General features: G+C 45.2%; 3 protein-coding genes across 3 annotated transcripts; 2 read left to right on the plus strand and 1 right to left on the minus strand.

Annotated features, from left to right (window-relative positions):
* Positions 1-3615: 3615 nt before the first annotated feature.
* LOC126876551 (uncharacterized) lies at positions 3616-4202 on the minus strand. The gene is made up of 2 exons (XM_050639401.1): positions 4038-4202; positions 3616-3960 (listed from the first exon to the last, which is right to left on the minus strand). Exons 1-2 carry the CDS (start codon positions 4200-4202, stop codon positions 3616-3618), a joined length of 510 nt encoding a protein of 169 aa, XP_050495358.1.
* A 2058-nt stretch (positions 4203-6260) lies between these two features.
* On the plus strand, positions 6261-7121 carry LOC126876552 (uncharacterized). The gene has a single exon (XM_050639402.1). It carries the CDS (start codon positions 6261-6263, stop codon positions 7119-7121), a length of 861 nt encoding a protein of 286 aa, XP_050495359.1.
* A 5467-nt stretch (positions 7122-12588) lies between these two features.
* Positions 12589-15387, plus strand: LOC126876554 (uncharacterized). The gene is made up of 4 exons (XM_050639403.1): positions 12589-12744; positions 12822-12963; positions 13207-15299; positions 15382-15387. The coding sequence occupies exons 1-4, from the start codon at positions 12589-12591 to the stop codon at positions 15385-15387; spliced, it is 2397 nt and encodes a 798-aa protein (XP_050495360.1).
* Positions 15388-15755: the final 368 nt, after the last annotated feature.

Genomic DNA, 15755 nt, shown 5'->3' on the forward strand with positions numbered 1-15755 from the left:
AATGTATTTAATATTATATGTACATTATGCAAACTGTTATAAAAATCAATTGTTTTATACATATCTTTAACACGCAAAATACAATGTAAGATAAATACTAAATTTTAATGTCAAAACAACGTAATATGGATATAATATTTTTAGAGACATTCACAATTATGCTATTAAACTGTAGTAATAATCTGTATTAATATTGATAATAATAATAATAATCAATTAATTAATACTTATAGTTTATATTAGCATTGAACTGTTATGCTTTTTTTCGTGGAGGAAGATTTCATAGGCGCCCAAGTCGAGACGCTCACTTGAGGTTACATCAATTCTTTTGTCAGTCCGTGCCAATACAGTCCGTGTCCCATAGGTGTTTGTCCTAAGTCTTACGCCATCGATGAATCTCGAGGGCTTGAACAGATTATACTCCTCGAGCCACACGTTGCCAGTATTACTCTTTGAGAAGTCATTTACTCCATGTCCCTGACTTCTCAACTCTTGCCATTGTTTAATATGTCCGCTCTTTAGTCGCTTTCTAGCTTTTTTTACCTCTTCGGAAGTGGCCGGCCAATTGATCCTTAGAGAGTTTGCGATTTCCTTTAGCTTGCTGTCGTTTTCTCCATTGATCAAGCTAGATACCGCTGAATCGACTGAATTCTTATTGTTCAATGCGCTTTTTACGGTACCAAGTTTGATAATATGTTCAAGTCTCGGTAGCCCTAATCCCCCTTTTGCTTTTGGAGCATAAAAGAAACCAGTGGCTGTCCAATGCACAAGATGTAATATGACCTTTATATCCTGCCTGACTTCGCTGTCCAATAATTTTAAGACACTGTCACTTGGTAGATTTATAAGGAAATGGTAAATATATCGAGGGAAGATGTACTTCGTAATTAACTCAATCTTCTAGCATGGCTTCAGAGAGAATTTTCTAACTCTTCTGACCATGCTCAGAATTTCTAGCACTATGATGCCACAATGGATACCGTTCCAAGGCCCCATTTTGGCGCCTAAATACCTGAAGGCCTCATCTGGGTCAACCGTTGGTATGTTGACATTTTCGAGCCTAATTCGCGATTCTTTTATGAATCATGTGTCCTTTTTGGCGACCACCTGGAACGTTTGGCTCTTCTCACCAGATATGTTCATCCCCAGGCTCTTCAGATATTAATGGAGCATATTAATTCTTGTTGTGCCTCCCTCTCATCTTCACCAAGTAGAACAATGTCGTCAGCGAAAGCCAGGATCGATATTTTTCTTTCACAACTGACAATGATGCCACGGGTTTGCTCCTCAATCATTTCCAGCAGCGGTTCTAGGCATAAGTTGAATAGCAGTGGCGATAGAGGGTCACCCTGCTTAACTCCGAATGGGATATTGTGTCAAATGCGTTGGAGATATCCACAATTGTGAATATCCCCCCGTTATTTTTTTTACTATAATTTAAGGCAGCGTTCAATGGATCGATGTTTATTTTACATCCATTTTCAGATGTAAAACCTTTTTGCTTTAAATTTTACACAATACCTTTTCTCATCCTTCCGCCACGGATGGAGAAGAAAATTCGGCTGAGAATGGGGCCTACTGTTATAGGCCTCCAATTCTCCACCTGGTTGCTTGGTTTCTTTGCTTTGAAATTGGTGTAGGCCTATTTTCCTTTCATACTGTCGGAAAATGGGAACTATACATTAATATATTACAAATTTTAGCTAGTATTGCGGGCAGGCCAGATATCATTAAATGTTCTTTTTGAAATCCATCCGCTACTGCCGCAGCCTTTTTCCTAATTTTATTAAGTTTCTCGCTCACATCCTCGGCGGTTATCGGCGGAAACAATTCGTTTATTACCAGCTCAGAGGTTCTACTTCCTGGGATTGGGGGATTGGTTGGTTCTGCCCGACGCCATAAATCTTCATAGAGCGTCCTCACTTCACTCTCTTCCGGTGGCTGCCTGGTTGGTTCCAGGTATGCACGATCGTTGTTAACGACAACGTCGGACAACTTTCTTAGACATTCCTTAAACAACTCCTGGCAACGTGCGTAGGAGTATTCCTTCCCTTTATTTCTATTATTATTCTTATTATTATAATATCTTCTATTTTGGGATTTTGAATTACTTTTGTTTTTGTCATTTTTAATTTTAACATTCTCTAGCGCTCCATATAGAGATGTGTAAATAAATTCATTTTAATTATTTGTTAGGACTTCTTTATTTTCCTTGTATTTTGCCCAAATATCTGTTAACCGAGCGTTAACCTCCTTCAACGACGGGGGCACCTCGGTTACTCTCTCTATTTCGTACTCTAGTTGGAGTCTCCACTGATGGGTAGGCTCCTCATTATATGTTTCCCCGCTAGTTACAGGCTAAACGCATGTCCGCGCATTGCCTGAATTAACGGGATCGCACCCTCCCTCTGTCTCCTCGGCAAACTCTTGAGGACTTGTATTCTCACTAGCTATTTTTAATATCTTTCTCTTGTATTTTATTTGTTCAACTGTCCTGTTAGTGAGGACTTTGCTAATTTCAACATTTGGCAATTTTTCACTGTTATAAATTTCATCGAGCTCTCACAAGAGCCCGTTCTCCTTCTTTTTTCATTTCTCATGGCAGAGTGCGCATGCCATTCGTGGGTGGATAATCCTCTCTGAGTACAGAAGCTCATGGGGCAAAATTTGCATTTGTACGCTCCTTCTTTCCTTTGACTAGTGCCACTACATTTTGGAATGTGGCATTTTGCCCCATGGAGCTTCGGGAAACTCCTTTCACAATATTGACATCCCCACTGGATGCGAGCATCCGTGTGATGTCGGCCAAGGTGCCTGTTCAGGTTTGATAGGTCAGAACCTAACACTCGTAACCTCCTAACACTGCACAAGCAAGGGCTTAGTTCTCCAGTAAACGCCAGTGAGTAAAAGTGCGCAAATACTTCCCTCCTATATACTTATGGCTAATAATAATTAATAATAACCCATCAACATGGGTAGATGTATGGAGTGTTAGAAGACCTCTTCTCTATTCACTATTAGTAAAACAATTTATCGTACAGACTCAAAAGTAGATTTCTTCCTCGTCATAAAGCCGCCGACAGCGGGCTCTCTAGAACCGCCTGCGGGCCCGAATGCACTTTATCCGTAGCTTTGCGATCTCCAGGTCCACCAGTTTAATCCCAGGCACGGAGCGCGTCATTGACGCATCACATGCCGCTTTGACGTCTCGGCGAAGGTTCTCCGCCTCCTCCTACATGTTTGTCTTCTCTGTACGGGCGTCCCAGTTCTAGGCCGCGTCACTGGCTGCTGTCTGGAGCATCTCGTTGTCTCTATCCTTGAGGCGCCATCTTGGTGGCGGGCTGGAGAGTTCCATTCCCCTAATGCCGCAGGTCTGTCTCGCGGGTATTGCCTCCGGGCCGACCTCGATGAATATATACAGGTGGACTGCGAGAGTCTCAACCCCTTCGGCTACTCTCCAGCCTGAGACCCGCTGGAAGGCATTGGGGGTACCCCATGTAATATCGACGACGGAACATCTTCTCCATGCCACGCATGTGCTGGACGAGCCTCTGTTAAGTAAGAGGAGCCCGAGGCCCGCAGCCCAGTCTGATAGCATCCGGCCCGGAGCATCTGTCATTGTGTTCCCCATTGCGAGGAGTGAGCGTTAAAGTCTCCCAAGACGAGGACCTGACGTGAAAGGTATCGTCTCACGCAATCGCTAAACACGTCCAGGAACTCCTCAAACGCGACCAGGCCACTGTTCAGGGAAACATATACGCCCACCACTACCATCCCAGCCCACTCGATCGCGGCATACCCCTTGCCCTGCTCGAACAGGATCTCTGCGGCGGATGTGCTCGGTGCTGACATCCACGTCATAGCGGCTAAGCCGTCCAGGTCTGCGACCCTGTCAGGGGTGTCTAGTATACAATAGGGCTCGGCTACCATTGCCAGAAAAACCCTGCTCTCCCTTATCGCCTGGAAGAGCAGGTCTTATGCCCGTTTCGATCGCTCCAAGTTGGTCTGGTGGAGCCGCATGAATTTATTTACTTTACTAAGTCCATATCCATGGCTTCCCCCTGGCCATCTGCCCCACTCGTGATTCTTTCCTCTTCTTGCGGTAGATCTCTCGCGTTGTCGCCCTGTCTCCAGCCCGTAGCAGGCTCCCGAATCCGGCTCGTCCCTTTAGTTTTCGGCGGAACGCATGCCGCCTCTCCCATTCTGTGGGTGGCGCACCAAGCGACTCACAGAGCGGGCCCCCGGGCACGGTGGCAGAGCAGCTCTTGGCCTGGTAACCGATGCCTTCGCATCTGTACCATAGCTGCCCCCGGTCTACCGTAGATCTGCAGGTCACTCTCACGTGTCCCAGTTCTAAGCATCTGTAGCTTCTATTAGTTTCTTCGGGGAGACTTCGACCCTCTTCCCGCTTGACTTAATTTCCCCGCTGTTACTGTCGGGCATCTTATCCAGGCTGACCCAACCTCTGGAAGTCTTCATGTCTCCTACTCAAACTTCCAGTGCCTTGCATCCTCCGGCCCTCTCCAGGGTGTCCCGAAGTTCTTCTTTGCCGACCGAGATGTCAATCTTAGTTACCCTCAGCTCCACCGTTGGGGCCGCAACTTTCACCGTGGTCAGATCCAGGACCTGTGTCAACCATGCTGTAAGCGCGGGTGCCTTCTTCCTCTCTTTGTCTACGGGAACTTCTAGAATGATAATCTCAGTCATCGCCATTTTGATTTTAACTCGTTCAATGCCGAATTCGGCTTTCTGTCTAGCCGTCGCTAGCACTTCAGCTTATGATGTTTTCCTCCCCTCGTTCAGCGTTAGGGTCACCGCAGATGACCGCGGAGGAAGTGGGAGCACCATCTTCCTGGTCTCCTGCACCGGCCCTCCTGTTGGAGTTCGTTGTGAGGTCCTATTTTTTTTTTAATAGCGAGGAGGGGAAAACGCTTTTACGCATACCCAAAGACCCGCGTCTCCAGGTTATGTAGGACTCGGCAGATGACATCGCCATACCCACTAAAAACCCCTCCTCATTTTCCCTCTGCTACGGTACTCGAGGCACCAACCGGGTACAGTCATTCGACATTACTTCAGGTTGGCCTCTACACCACGTACCCGATCCTTTATCCTCTCTCCTCGACTCCGGTCATTCTTCTCCTCCTTCCTTCCCATCTTCTCCTGACCTCCACCGCCCTTTCCTTAGAAAGCCAGCATTTCATCGCCTTTGTACAAAAGTCATGAAACCTGTTCCACAGCTGCTCCTCTGCTGCCATCTTCTCAACGACTCGGTTCTCCAATTGAAAATCTTCACCGATCTCGACCTCCAACTCCGTTCTCTCCTCCGTCCATCTAAGGCACCAAAATAGCACATGCTCGGCGTCATCCATCACCGCACCACAATCCCAACAGCTGGTGTGAGACTCTTTGCCGATCTTATGACGGTGTTACGCCATGCGGCTTGCCATAGATCATATTCTTAACTGTCGGTCGCGGCACTATAATGTCGCAGACGGATCGTCGCGGCTGCCCGGCAAAACAAACATTGTAGTGGCAAGCGCATGGTTCATTAAGCAGGGCGACCTCCAGAAACGTCGATTCGTAGCCGTTATTTTATCTGGCGTAAAAGAATGTGGCGTGATCCGAAGGTAGTGGGGGTCGCCTTCCAGAAAAAATCAGAACGTTTCGAGAAGCCAAACAGTCAACACACATCTTATATCGCGCATTACGTAGTCACATTTTCTTTTTGTTGTTCCATTTATATCTTTCTAGTTAATAAGTTGTTGCAATAAACATTAATTTAGTTGTGTTAATTTTGTGAAATTTCATTAAACTACCCTTATTATCATAATCGAAATAAGGGAATCGATCAGTTCGTGGCGTCGATTGTTTAATCGTAACGAGAACTTACAACTCTCGTTGACGTGATATCTCGCGATCTCGTCTCTCCGCGAATGATCGAAACATTTTGGTCCTTCGAGCCGGATTACGTGCCAGTGAAGAGTGCACTTACCAGTGACCACACAGTGCCACGTGACTTTATCAAAACCAGCAGCGGAAGCAGGAGCATCCACTACAGCGAAACCAGTGACGTCAGGCGCGTCATCTTCGAGGAAGCACATCCCATTGGCAAGGGAACGCAACCACGCAGCCTTCCGTCGCAGCTGGACAATCATCAACGCAACGAATTTCACAACTTAACATACACGCGACCTCACGCCGCACGACAGTAAGGTAAGCTCGTTCCTTATTTCGACCATCTCCTATCCTCGGCAACGATGACGAGCGAAGACCAACTCATCTCCCTGCGTCGAAGACGAGGCTACTGTAGCGGCCGATTCACATATTTATCGAATCGACTGGACGAGTACGAGCAATCTGAGAGTCAGCAAAATTCCTTATTAAAGAATTACGAGAAACAACTGACCGAAGTTGCGAGTCAATTCGAAGCGATTCAACTCGAATTAGAAGTATTGGACGAGGGGGAACAAGCGCGCGGCTTCGAAATAAGGGATCAGTACGTCGCGGTAGACACAAGGCTACAAAATCTTCTGAGGAACGCGCAAACAGCTTCGCCGTCGACATCCATAAACCCTCCAACCTGTGCATCATCTGCAAGTTCAAATCCGATATCCATTAAATTACCAGATCTTCGGCTCCCTACCTTTGACGGAAGCTTAGAAAAATGGAACACGTTTTATGATACTTTTTCCTCCACTATCGATAAAAATCCTAGTCTCACTGACATACAGAAATTCCATTACCTGCAGTCCGCCCTGCAAGGAGAAGCAGCCGATTGTTTAAACGCGTTACCCCTTAGTAATGTAAACTACAGTCAGGCTATAGCCGTTCTCAAGGAAAGTTTCGAATGTCCACGATACACAGCTTTCAGTCACTGCATGGCAATAATTGATTATCCAAGGATAACCAAGGAATCTCCAACGGAATTAAGGCGCTTAGTCCACACATTTAAACAACACATATATGCATTGAACAAATTAGGAGAATCCTACCCCGATACCAGTGCTATGCTCAACAGCCTCATCCTCTCGAAAATACCACTAAGCAATGGGTGTCGCTGTATAAATATCCTTTTCCTATGTTTTCTACGAATACAGAGTTTCCTTCTAATGGTGTAATATTTATTTGCGCGGATACTATTCCGGCAAAGAGGAGCGTCGACCTGGAAAGTAAGGTTTTAAACGATTACCGTGTATCTTTTTGTCTTGAATCAGATAGTATGGAGTACATACTTTATCAATCGTGTACGGTCCTAACCATTCCACATCAAGTTTATGCCTTTTATGATCGTTATGTATTAAAACAGAGTCTCCTTCTTTGAAAACTGATTGAGGTTTTATAATTTTACGTTTTTGATCGCGCTGATATCGCTGTTTACTTTTGATCAATGTTTCGCGAGCGTGTCGGAGTCTAGAGTCCCATTCCTTTTTGCGGAACGTGACTTCGTCTGCGTACGTGCGTTGGGGATTCTTGGATATTGTGGAGGGAAGATTGGCTTGGTGTCCGAATGTGAGTTCGAATGGCGTGTAACCAGTAGAGTCGTGTATCATTGTGTTATATGCAAGGCATACAAAGTTAAGTTGATCGTCCCATTCTTCATCCGAATTTCGCTGTATCGATTTTAACATGTCTGTTATTACTGCGTGTGTCCGTTCTAACGATCCGTTACTTTGTGGGTGGAAGGATGTCGTTTTGATATGTTTGATTTTGAACGCGTCTTCGTACTGTTGCATTAAACTAGATATAAAATTCTGTCCGCGGTCAGTTAATATCTTTTTTGGAGCGGAAAAGATGTAAATGTAATGATTCAAGAGTGCGTTCCAAATTGTTTCCGTTTGCTGAGTTTTTAGTGGTACGAGTATTAAATATTTTGTCAATTCGTCACGTATGGATAGAATGTACTGATTGCCTTTTTTCGTCTTTTTCAGTGGGCCTAATAAGTCCATAGCAATTTTATCGTTTGGTTCGAGGGGTGTGTCGGTGATACAAGGTTCTTCGCGCGGTCTGATACGTGTAGTTTTAGATGTTTGGCAGGAGTCGCATGATTCTATGTGTTGTTGTATACGTTTCATCAAATCTGGTACTCTGTGCCGTTCACGAATGCGGTCGTATGTCTTTTGTATACCGGGGTGTCCTACTAAATCGTGATTTTCTTTCAATAATTCGTCTATTTCTTCGTCGCTATATGTTTGAATTGGTTCCCATGCAAAATTTAATTCTTTTACGGTGTCGTTCAGGAATAGTAAAATTTGTTTGATCGCGTTCTTTTCGGTCTCTGTGAAACTGTCGTCGCCTATACCTATCTTTTCGTTTATATGAATAATTTCGTTTAATTTAGTTAACCATTCGATTCTGTCGTAATTTCCTAGCTCTGTTTTGGATAATTGATAGAAAGATTTACGGTTCGGAGTCATTTTGAGAATTTTGGGTAACGCGTCGGTAGATTTTTCCCAATCGTGATATTTTTTATCGAGTTCTATGTTCAAATTTTCGCGTCGTCTGGTCAGAACATGTATTCTAGATAGTGCGTCGGCTGCAGTATTATCTTTTCCTTTCGTGTATTCTATGTCGTATTCGTATTCTTCTAGTTTTAATCGCCATCTCATCAAGCGTGATGAGGGGTCTTTGCAATTCTGTAACCATTTTAGTGCTTCGTGATCGGTTCGGATGAGGAATTTCCGTCCTAACAGATATTGTCGGAGGCGTTTCACGGCCCATACTATTGCTAAAAGTTCTTTTTCTGTAGTGGAATAGTTTCGTTCCGGTGGGTTTAGAGTTCGCGAGATATAACAACATGGATGTCCGTCCTGTGATAAGATTGCACCTATACCTTCGTTACTGGCGTCAGTCGTTAATGTGAATGGTTTCGCAAAGTCTGGGAATTTTAGTACGGGTGATGAACAGAGTTTGTTTTTTAATGTCTGGAATGCTTCCTGGGTTTTATCTGTCCAATGAAATGGTGTCTCCTTTTTTGTAAGTTCGGTCAATGGTTTCGCGATCTTAGAAAAGTTTCTGATGAACTTACGGTAATAACCTGCTAGTCCTAAGAACGATTTGATGTCTGTGGGATTACGTGGCTGTTTGAAATTGCTAACGGCTTCTAATTTTTTGGGATTTGGCTTTACACCTTCGGCGGTTACTATATGTCCAAGATATTCTAATTCTGGTTTGAGAAATTCGCATTTGTCCGGCTGTATTTTGAGTCCGAGTTCGCGTAGGCGTTGCAATACTATCGCGAGGTTGCTATTGTGCTCTTCAATCGACTGTCCGAATATTATAATGTCGTCTAAATATACGAAGCAATGTTTATTTATGAGTCCTCTTAGCGCGGTATCCATCATGCGTTGAAATGTTGCAGGTGCATTCTTTAAACCGAATGGCATCCTATTGTAATGATAGTGTCCTTGTGGTGTGGAGAATGCTGTGTACTTTTTAGAGTCTATGTCCATTGTGATTTGGTGGAATCCGGAGGATAAATCGAGGGCTGAGAAGAATTTTGCGTTGCCTAGTTGGGATAGTATGTCGTCTATGTCAGGTAATGGATATGCGTCCTGGTCAGTTAGTTCGTTTATTTTTCTGAAGTCTATTACAATTCGCCATTTCTGTTTCCCTGAGGCGTCTGCCTTTTTTGGTACTACCCAGACTGGTGAATTGTAAGGAGAATCGGATGGTTCTATAGTGTTCTTTTGTAGCATTTCGTCCATTTGTCGTTTGATTTCTTCTTTATGGCATTCAGGCGGTCGGTAAGATTTTGTGTTAATGATTTTATTTTCTTTTAACGTTATTGTGTGTTTAGCAAGATTAGTGCATGGTAATAAGTCGGTCTCTAGATTGAATACGTCGAGGTAGAACAGCAATATCTTTTCGATTGGTTCACGGAGGGTTTTCTCTATATGCGAAAGTCTAACTAAATCTTTAAACGTGGAGACTTGATCGTACGTATTTGAATTTTCGATAAAATTAGTCATTTTGGCTGGGCACTCACCACCATTGATAAAGCATATCGTTGTCGGTTTTCCTTCCAGGTAGACTGTTTTTGACACTGCTTGTTTTGGAGGTACGTCGTTTTCCTGTTGCAATAAAAGTATATTATTGTCAAGTTTTAATTGTTGATTCGAGAGTTCAAATTTGAATTTAGATAGAGCTGGCAAACCGAGTATGCCGTCTTCTATAATTGGAAAGTTGTCTTCTACCACAAAAAATTCTAGAGTTTTGCCAAATAGTTTTATCAAAGCGTGTTCGTTGGTTTTAAATTTAGAGTGTCCCATCGAGAATTTCCGTTCTTTTGTTATTCTTGGTCGTAATACGCATCTTCGCTTGAGTATATTAATTCCTGCTCCGCTGTCAATGAGGAATTTATGTCGCTGTCCGTCGGATCGTAAAAGTGCTGTGGGTAGTCTTCCTGTTGTGGCGTTAACTCGTAGGTCTGGTCTATTGGTTCCTCTATTTCTTCCTTGTGTGTCTCGAGATTGTGGACTGCTGGTGGTTTCGGAAATTGGCTGGGTGTTCGAAAATTTTTACATTGACTGGAGACATGTCCGATTTGGTTGCATTTGAAGCATTTTAATTGTGTCCTTTGGGCAAGTGGTATTTGTTCGGTTTGTCGGAAGCTTCTTGGCATTGGATTGGGTGTTGGAGTTGGTTTTTTAGTGATCGGATTAGGATTATTGGTTGTTAGTCGTTGCTGCTCGGGAAGTCGTAATCGTTCTATTGGTTTTGGTCGTCGATTTCGATCTTCCCTGAAGAATCGCTCGATGTCGGTGGCTTTCTTTTCGGCTTCAAGGATATTGTATGGTGGATTGGCGAGTAGTAATTGTCCTATTTCGCCTTTCAAGCCTCGGATAAAATCGATCACGGAGTCTTTTAAAATCCTGTCGTTCATAGCTCGTCTAGTAATTTCGTCACGGTATTCGTTCGTTATACTGTATTGTAACTTATTGAGCGCTCTGCGGAACCTGATGATATAATTTTGCACACTTTCGTCGTGACGCTGTCTCGTTTCGCGTAGCTGGTCTTGATGTTCTCTAACAGAGTCTTGGGTGGCTACGTTTCGTCTTAGGGCATCGTACAGGTGTCCGTATTCGTATATCGGTATATTGCAGATGGCCATTGCGGCTTTACCCGCGATTTTCCCGATTTTGATCATTTTTAATAGTAGCGTGGGTTCGCTACACATGGCTCGTAATTCGCGTACTTCGCGTATGAATTCTTCTACTCCGATATTGTCTTCGCCGTTTAATTGCGGAATACATACTATCGCGTCTTTGGCCCGTAAGCTCGGAGGGGCGAATTGCGGTGGACGGTCTTCGTAAGAGGGATGGTTGCCTTCTTCTGTTCGAATTGGAACGCATGGTGGGGAAGTTCTATCTCTCGCGGCAACAGATTCGTCCATAGTAATAAGGGAGCCTAGTTCTGTAGTAGCGTCGCGTCCTATTTTTATTTTAGAGATATTTTTGCCTAATAGTTCTATTTCCGCTGCACGCTTCTTATTTTCACTGTCGGCCGTCCGTTGTGTCTCTTCTACACGTTGCGCAAGAATTTCAATTTGTTTTTGTATCACGTCGAGTATGGCACGAATCGAATTGTCCGTACCTCCGTTTGTAGAAACGGTTTCAATAGTTTCGACTTTGTCCTTTCGTGATGTGGGCATGATTCTAATTGAGCTTATTGAGTCTGAACTACTGTTGCTATTTGGACTCGAAGCGCTTGAGAAACTGGGTTTTCTCACACGGTATCGTGAAAATGAATCCAGATTTTTCAGCTTACCGTAGTAGCTATGACCGTTGAGGAGTCTCAGGGATGTTTCCTCTCTGGCTGGTTCTAGATTCCGAATCTTATTCGTAGGCTTGCTCTGCGCTGACCGTAGTCCTCTCGTCTAGTTTCACCGTAGTGGAACGTTGAAAGTTGCTGCAGGGCTTCGTAGTAGCAAAGATTCGCACTGGGTCCGTTGATCCTTCGATCTTCAATGATGCGCGTACGCCGAAATCGTAATTTCGTTTGCACTGAAGTGAATAGATCCTGGCACGGATCGCCAAAAATGTCGTGTAAAATTAAGGTAAAAATAAGGAACTTGTTAATTTCCGAAAAGGAGATTAAGTTCTTTTTATTTTTTACTCAATTTATACAATTTTTTCCGGTTCGCGATGATACACTTTCGATACTTGGATTAGTTAAGAGTTTTTTATTAGACTGACTGGATGATTTTGAAGGGAGCATTTATATTCTTCCATTCGTTGGAGTGGGAGAAGGTTTTGTTTATACTTAGTGTAAATTTCGGAGAACGGCTGGAGTGATCGAATGCCATTCAGGCGGCTGAGAACGGGTGGTGACCGGACGGTCACACGCGATAAGGCGTTCGGAATTTCGGTTTGTTATATACAGTTGCTCGAATTTCGTCTGTGACACTCGCGTCGATGTGTGTGGGACAAGTCAACCTCACGCAGCCAGACGAGCCTGGACTGCGTCTGCAAAAGACGCGATTCGGATGGGTAATCGGGGGGAGTCCAACTTCCCAAACCGCTACAAACATATTTCACACATCCACGACGACTTTACAAGCAGACCTCGCGCGGTTTTGGGAAATCGATGAAGGACCCTCAATTAAACATATCTCAGAGGCAGATCGACGATGCGAAGAACACTTCCAAGCCCACACCCGACGCACCAGCGAAGGACGATACATCGTCGCTCTACCTTTCAACGATCAGCTTCAGTCACTCGGATCCTCTAAAACGCTGGCGAGTAAACGACTCGCCTCACTCAATCGCCGATTCCAGCACGACAAACGCTTCGAATCAGAATATCGAACGGTAATACAGGAATACCTGGCGTTGGGACACATGACGAAGGTCAATGACAACCACTCCGACGACAACGGATACTATTTACCCCATCATGGCGTGACCAAAGCATCGAGTCAAACCACCAAACTCCGTGTAGTTTTCGACGGATCGGCACCAAGCACTACCGGAACCTCCTTAAACGATACACTTCACACAGGACCCAAGTTACAGGAAGATTTATTTTATATATTAATTAGATTCCGCGCTCATCAATACGTACTCACCGGCGACATCGAGAAAATGTATCGGCAATTCCTCGTACGACCAGAGGATCGGAAATATCAAAGGATATTATGGCGCAGCGCGAGTGGAGGAACAGAAACATATGAGCTTAACACTGTAACGTTCGGTTTATCCGCAGCCCCGTATCTAGCTATTCGGTGCCTCAAGCAACTGGCAGAGGACGAAGGACATCGATTTCCACGTGCAGCACAGGTACTGCAGCGGGATTTCTACGTCGACGACGCTCTCACCGGAGCCGAAACGAAGGACGAAGCCCTCACGCTCAGAACAGAACTCACCAATTTACTTCAACTGGCCGGCTTAAACATACGAAAATGGGCGTCAAACGATAAGGACTTATTACACGGACTTTCCTTAGAAAAAACAAATCACCAACATTTTTTGGGCGACTCGCAAACCTTGAAGACGCTGGGAGTGTTTTGGAATTCATCCGACGACTCTATTCTTTACTCGGTCGAAGTCAAACCCACGCCCTCTCGAGTCACGAAACGAATCATCAGCTCGGAGATTGCAAAAATTTACGATCCGCTCGGTCTGCTCGCACCGGTGATTGTTCGGGCCAAGATGCTACTTCAACGAATATGGTCGTCGAAAATCGATTGGGATGAATCACTTCCGATCGAGTTACATACAGAGTGGGAAAGGTACTATGCCCAATTACCCTTATTAAACAACGTCAGGTTCCCACGCAAGGCAATAATCGAGTCCGCAATGGAAATTGAACTGCATGGTTTCTGCGATGCCAGCGAAAAGGCTTACGGAGCCTGTGTTTATCTTCGAACCCTTAACACCAACGGCCGTGTTTGGACCCAGCTTTTAACCGCAAAATCGAAAGTCGCCCCACTCAAGTGCCAGACCATTCCTCGGCTCGAGCTGAGCGGAGCACTCCTTCTTACGTCCCTGATGTCGACAGTACAACAAGCCCTATCACACAAAATTACTCGAACTATCTATTGGACCGATTCCACTATCGTCCTCCATTGGCTCAATACATCACCTCACACCCTTAAAACATTCGTCGCTAACAGAGTCTCCGAAATTCAAACAAAAACCAGCATCCGCGATTGGCGCTACGTTCCTACCGACGACAACCCCGCGGACTTAATATCACGCGGCCAAACACCCGAAGAGTTTCTGCGCCCAACCATCTGGCAGCACGGTCCTGCATGGCTCTACCAGTCGGAAGGCTATTGGCCGACATGGGCGCTAACACCGCAAATTGAAGTACCGGAGCAGAAGGGGGCGATTTGTCTGTCCGCAAACCCCGCCGATTACAGTTTGTTGCAAAGATATTCATCCTGGCCCAAGTTGATACGAATCATAGCTCGTTGCCTCCGTTGGAAACAGAAAAGGAACCGAGCGGCACCCCTAACCGTTACTGAATTACGCATAACGCACAATAAACTGATAAAATTGTTGCAAAACATCCATTTCTCCGAGGAAATTCGTACACTCCAAAAAGATCGGAACGCGGCGATAAAGGGTAAGCTCACGCGACTCAATCCGTTCATAGACAAGGAAGGAATATTGCGAGTCGGGGGTCGACTCAGTCATTCGTCGATGACCTTCGCCCAGAAACATCCCATAGTATTACCTAAGTCATCCGTTACAACACGCATCATAGACCACGAGCACAAGATCCACATGCATTCCGGAACGCAGGCTACGTTATACGCAGTAAGACAAAGATACTGGCCCGTTGACGGTCGAAGTCAAGTATGGCGGGCGATCAAAGGCTGCGTCCGCTGCTGCCGCGCTCAACCACCGCCGGTAGAATACGTGATGGGTAATCTGCCGGAGGCGCGAGTAACGGAATCTCGCCCATTTACAAACGTCGGCGTCGATTACTGCGGGCCGTTCCACATCAAGGAAAAACGAGATCGTAACCGTCGTCAGATAAAAGTATACGTAGCCATTTTCGTATGCCTAGCAATTAAAGCGGTACACATCGAGCTCGTTGACGATCTCACTAGCGAAGCCTTCATCGCCGCTCTTCGCAGATTTATCGCTCGACGAGGGTATTGCTCCACCATCCATTCTGATAACGGCACCAACTTCAGAGGAGCAAGCAACGAATTACGAGAGCTTCACGATTTATTACAATCGGACGATCACAAGGAAAAAGTGACCGCATTTTTAGCCGACAAACAAATCGAATGGCGCTTCATTCCCCCTCATTCGCCGCATTTCGGTGGGCTATGGGAAGCAGCGGTGAAGTCATTTAAACGCCACCTCAGGCGTGTAGCCGGCAACGAGTTACTCACCTCTGAACAATTGAATACTCTTATCATAGAAATAGAAGCAGTCCTCAATTCCCGCCCGCTAACTCCTATCTCCACCGATCCAAATGATCTCCTAGTCCTCACTCCCGGACATTTTCTCATTGGCGATTCACTAATGTGCTTACGTGATCGAGATTTCAGAGACATTCCATCGAACCGACTCTCCAGATGGCAGCATATCCAACAGCTTAAACAGCATTTTTGGAACCGCTGGCATAAGGAGTATTTGAACGAGCTAACCAACCGCAATAAGTGGAGCAAGGGTGGACACGGCATCCAAAAAGGCACAATCGTCATCCTCAGAGAGGACAACGTTCCCTCCATGCATTGGCCTCTGGGCCGAGTTATCAAGGTTCATCCAGGCGCCGATGGTGTCATCCGGACA

The sequence above is a fragment of the Bombus huntii genome, unplaced genomic scaffold (genome assembly GCF_024542735.1).
Source record: "Bombus huntii isolate Logan2020A unplaced genomic scaffold, iyBomHunt1.1 ctg00000083.1, whole genome shotgun sequence".
Lineage (NCBI taxonomy): Eukaryota > Metazoa > Arthropoda > Insecta > Hymenoptera > Apidae > Bombus > Bombus huntii.

What these genes read in the sequence shown, in the direction of transcription:
- LOC126876551 (XM_050639401.1), bottom strand. Translation starts at nt 4,202, where the DNA reads ATGGGAGAGGCGGCATGCGTTCCGCCGAAAACTAAAGGGACGAGCCGG. An exon ending in AAGCCATGGATATGGACTTA is followed by an intron (nt 3,961 to 4,037) that starts GTAAAGTAAATA and finishes CTGCTCTTCCAG; the next exon opens with GCGATAAGGGAGAGCAGGGT.
- LOC126876552 (XM_050639402.1), top strand. Translation starts at nt 6,261, where the DNA reads ATGACGAGCGAAGACCAACTCATCTCCCTGCGTCGAAGACGAGGCTAC.
- LOC126876554 (XM_050639403.1), top strand. Translation starts at nt 12,589, where the DNA reads ATGAAGGACCCTCAATTAAACATATCTCAGAGGCAGATCGACGATGCG. An exon ending in ATCCTCTAAAACGCTGGCGA is followed by an intron (nt 12,745 to 12,821) that starts GTAAACGACTCG and finishes ACGGTAATACAG; the next exon opens with GAATACCTGGCGTTGGGACA. An exon ending in TTTCGACGGATCGGCACCAA is followed by an intron (nt 12,964 to 13,206) that starts GCACTACCGGAA and finishes GTTTATCCGCAG; the next exon opens with CCCCGTATCTAGCTATTCGG.